This window comes from Mytilus trossulus, chromosome 6 (assembly GCF_036588685.1).
Source record: "Mytilus trossulus isolate FHL-02 chromosome 6, PNRI_Mtr1.1.1.hap1, whole genome shotgun sequence".
NCBI classification, from domain to species: domain Eukaryota; kingdom Metazoa; phylum Mollusca; class Bivalvia; order Mytilida; family Mytilidae; genus Mytilus; species Mytilus trossulus.
In genome coordinates this window covers 48483951-48488011 of record NC_086378.1, presented here as the reverse complement: position 1 = coordinate 48488011, position 4061 = coordinate 48483951, and the positions used below count along the sequence as shown (strand labels likewise).

The window sequence follows — 4061 nt, the reverse complement described above, 5'->3', positions numbered from 1 at the left end:
GATAGATTGAAGGACTTACAGTTTCCTGTCGACCATTCACATATTGATAGACTAAAGAACTATCAGCATCCAGTCGACTATTGACTCGTTGATACATTAAGGAACTACAACATCCTGTCGATCATTGATACATTGATATATTACTATTGTGACATAATCTTGATACACAGGTTGGACATAAGGGGTGTTACATTGTACATATATTTCAAAACTGTCATATCTAAGAAAGGTAAACATTTCGTTTATCAAAGTTTATACCTTCTTTTAGTATTTCCAGACACTTTTGAAGAAGAAAAAAAGTTGTTGTTAAATTGACCTCAATCTGTGGTAAACAATAAGGAAAGTAACGTTTGCCTATTAGTCATCAAAAGAATCATATTAAATGAAGTATACAAAGTTTTAAATTATGCTTGTTATTAATCTATTGAACAATCTATGCAGGCATAATCTACATGTTGTACCAAGCATATTTTTATATATATTTTAACTTTTGCTTAATTATTCATGCTATGGACTAGGATAAACAACTCCTGTTTAAAATGATATCCCAGTAAAGCATAAATAATAAATATCTCAGATTTCAGTAATTTCAAATTCATAGTTTATATTTCTTTATATGTTTATATGCTTGTATGAATAATATTGTTAAGTGTTTTATACGCCTCTAAAATCATGCTATAGTATAATATTGCTGATGAATTGAATTGTAATTGTGGTATAATACTTATATGTATATTGTTACAGGAATCTCTTTTTAAAAATTTCGTAACCGAACAACACTGACAATTAACTCCTGCACTTCGCACATTCTTGAATTATTGTGTTATTCGGTTTCACGTTGAATATTTTTCTATATTTGAATTTTGTTATTAGCTATTCTATTTTAAAAATTTGTATCAATATGTAAATTTTTCATCTTGTGAGAATGAAGGTTTCTCATTCACGTTAACAAAAATAAGTTGTCACATGGTTGATGATATGAATACGATTATTTATTATACATTTTGAAATGTTTCAGTAAATCTTTACACCAAAAAACATTCATTATTCTCTTGAAACGACAACAAAGGAAAACGTGGATTACCATCGAAAAACGATTTACGCACAATCGTATCATATACTGAAGTATGTCTACCACATAGTGATAAGTTCGTAAACTTTGACTATATCGGAGTCCATTTGAGTAACAATAAATCGTGTGCTGTCTTGTTGGAATAGAATGGCATACGGATTGTTTATATCATCCTTGCCAGACAGGGCAATTTTGACAAATGTACCGTCTGGAAGTAGCTGGTGCACATTATTTGAATCAATTCCACAAACATAAATATTTCCCTCTGCGTCTTCTGCTATACCACGTGGAGAACGAAGTTCCGGGTCTTTATATCGAAATATTTCTTGTCCTTTCTTATCATGACATGTGACGGATGCCTTTGTAGAATAACAAATGCTTGATGCCTTTGTACTAAGCACATATCTCGCTCCTCGATTTCCCACAGGCATAGTCGAAATAGATTTTGTTTTCAAACTTAGCATCCTAATCTCATTTGAACAAGCTATATATATCCGATCCCCATTTCTGTGTAAGCCATGTCCACCACTGCCAATTTCATACTCGTCATCTTGTAGAACCATCTTCCCTCCACTATCTATCTTCACGACTTTTGCATTTGAATCATTTGGAAATGTTACCAGCATAGTGTCACCTTCTAAATCATCACTTTCTAGAAAACACACGTCCCATGGATTGTCCTCTAGAACTAACTCATTTGTCATCGTATAAGTCGTATTGAAGCACTTTAACTTCCGGTTGCGGTAATCCGCCATTACGATTAAACCACCTTGTAAGAATATTCCACCGGTAAACCAACAATGGCCAGTATCAGACCAAGATTTACCCGACATGTTTGCTACAACTGAAACATGCATATCTTTGTAGAATGAAGGTACTATGTTGGTTGGTTTTTGTTCTATTGATACGTTTCCCATGCTTTTAATTTGATCCGTGAAGGTTTTGATGATTTCATTCATATGTAAGCTATAGTCATGGCGTAAAATGTTCTCACTTTGTGATCTGATGTAAATTTCATGACGTTCACATTGTTTTCTGAGTTTAAAAGCAGTTAGGAAGATATCTCTGTCAGATCCATAATCTACGGAGGCAGTAAGAACTCTTTTTCCATTATCGCAATTGTTAAATATATGTTCGAAATTTTGAGCCTGTAATTGAAGTTCTTCGGACAACGACTCGTGTGTTTGTGTTATTTCTTCTTTCAGTTTTGTTTCTAGTGTTTCAAAGTAACTTTGCATGTCTGTCCTTGTTTTATTTACTTCAGTAAGAATGTCTTCCTTTTGTTTCAAAATGTCGTCCATGTTGGTTTTTCTGTCTTCAACAACGGAAACAGCTTGTTTTTCTAATTCATTCATTCTAAAAACTAACGGGTCCAATTTTGTTTTGATACCAAGAGAAGCTTGTTCTAAAGTACGGACCGTTTTGCACTGCCTGTGATTTTCTGTAATGCACTCGACGCAGCATATAGCATCATGGTCGTCACAAAACGCTTCCACGTATTTTCCTCCATGTTGGGAGCACAACTCGCCAGTGTCGGTAATCTGTTTAGGTTGCTTTCGCATTTCGTCTAATGTAACAATTGTATGATCCATCAGCATTTTGACTTTAGTGTGATAACTTGCACAGTTCTCACACAGAGCTTCACCGCAATCTTTGCACCATGACGTAGCATCCAGCATGATGTCACCTCGCTTACAAGGATCACACTTCTGAGAATTTTCCAAAGACATTTTCTCCAAGAGAAAAGTAACGATTGCACTTGGTGAAAATAAACGTACCCAAGATTCGATTGGCAATGACGTATCAGGAATTTTATTATCTGCTTGGCAAGACGGACATTTAAAACATTGTAAAGATTTACCCTCGCTCTCTACTAGCTTTATGATATATGCGGATAAACACGGCTCACAAAATGAATGCATACAATTCAAACATTTCGGTTTAGTCATTGAGCGTTCACATATCTTACAAGTCACTAATTTTACTATATCCCGTCGTTTAAGTTTTACACCCATCTTTTCAATATATCAAATTCATAATATCCTACAGATACGACTTCGAATACATTTAAAAGATAGATGAAATTTTACAACGAAAGTGCATTCGCTCTTTAAGAAAATCAAGTTATGTTTTAGTTTGGCATATATTTTAATGTTTTGTATGCATATATAGACAAAACGACGGGACAACTATCATTTAAATACATTAACCATAGAAAATAATTGATCGGAACAGCGTTTCCTTTAAACTTTTATCAAGTGAAAAGTTTAAATAGAATTAATAGTATATTTTCAATAGCTGTATTGAACCATTTGAAATATTTCTTTTAAGAGTAAATTTATCGTGTATTGATATTCGTGTAATGTAAATACATACACGTTTGGATTGTGAAAGTTTATATACCGACCATAGTATATCATATCTAATTACTTTGAACTTAAAGAGATAACCAGTTTGATATAAATTAAAGTTTATCATTTTATCGCATATCAAAATATCGCATAATATTAATTAGGAAATCTTAAAATAATGTACAAATAATATTGAATGATTTGATTAAGCATTAATCATTCATGTTCATTTTATGTATATTAAATTAGTTCGGTGGTATACAAAATAGAAAATACAGAACTTTGAGAACATAGCATGTCACCGAGCCTGTTTTCAAGCTACATGTCTTGCACACTTCTCCTATTTCGTAAAAATTTGCATTAACTAGAAACATACAATAACATGAGCTGAAAGCTGAAAAAAGAGACATCATTTTTTTTTTTTTTTTTTTTTTTTTTTAAATATTTATGAAAATAAAAGAAACAGTTGAGGTCATCGACTCTTTGACGTATGCCCCGCTTTGTATCCCCTATACATCTTATTTTGTGCATACTACTTATCCCTGCAGTTGTAAAATCTATAATAGATTATTGTGATTGTATACATACAGTACAAGAAATAAAAATGGTGCAACATGATGCCGAAGCTCGATATGGTT

At 32.7% G+C, this 4061-nt stretch overlaps 1 protein-coding gene across 1 annotated transcript; it reads right to left on the bottom strand.

The window, feature by feature from the left end:
* Window positions 1-1084: 1084 nt before the first annotated feature.
* On the bottom strand, window positions 1085-3149 carry LOC134723481 (tripartite motif-containing protein 59-like). Its single transcript, XM_063587081.1, has one exon. The coding sequence runs from the start codon at window positions 3085-3087 to the stop codon at window positions 1132-1134; it is 1956 nt and encodes a 651-aa protein (XP_063443151.1). The 5' UTR covers window positions 3088-3149; the 3' UTR covers window positions 1085-1131.
* Between the last annotated feature and the right edge of the window lie 912 nt (window positions 3150-4061).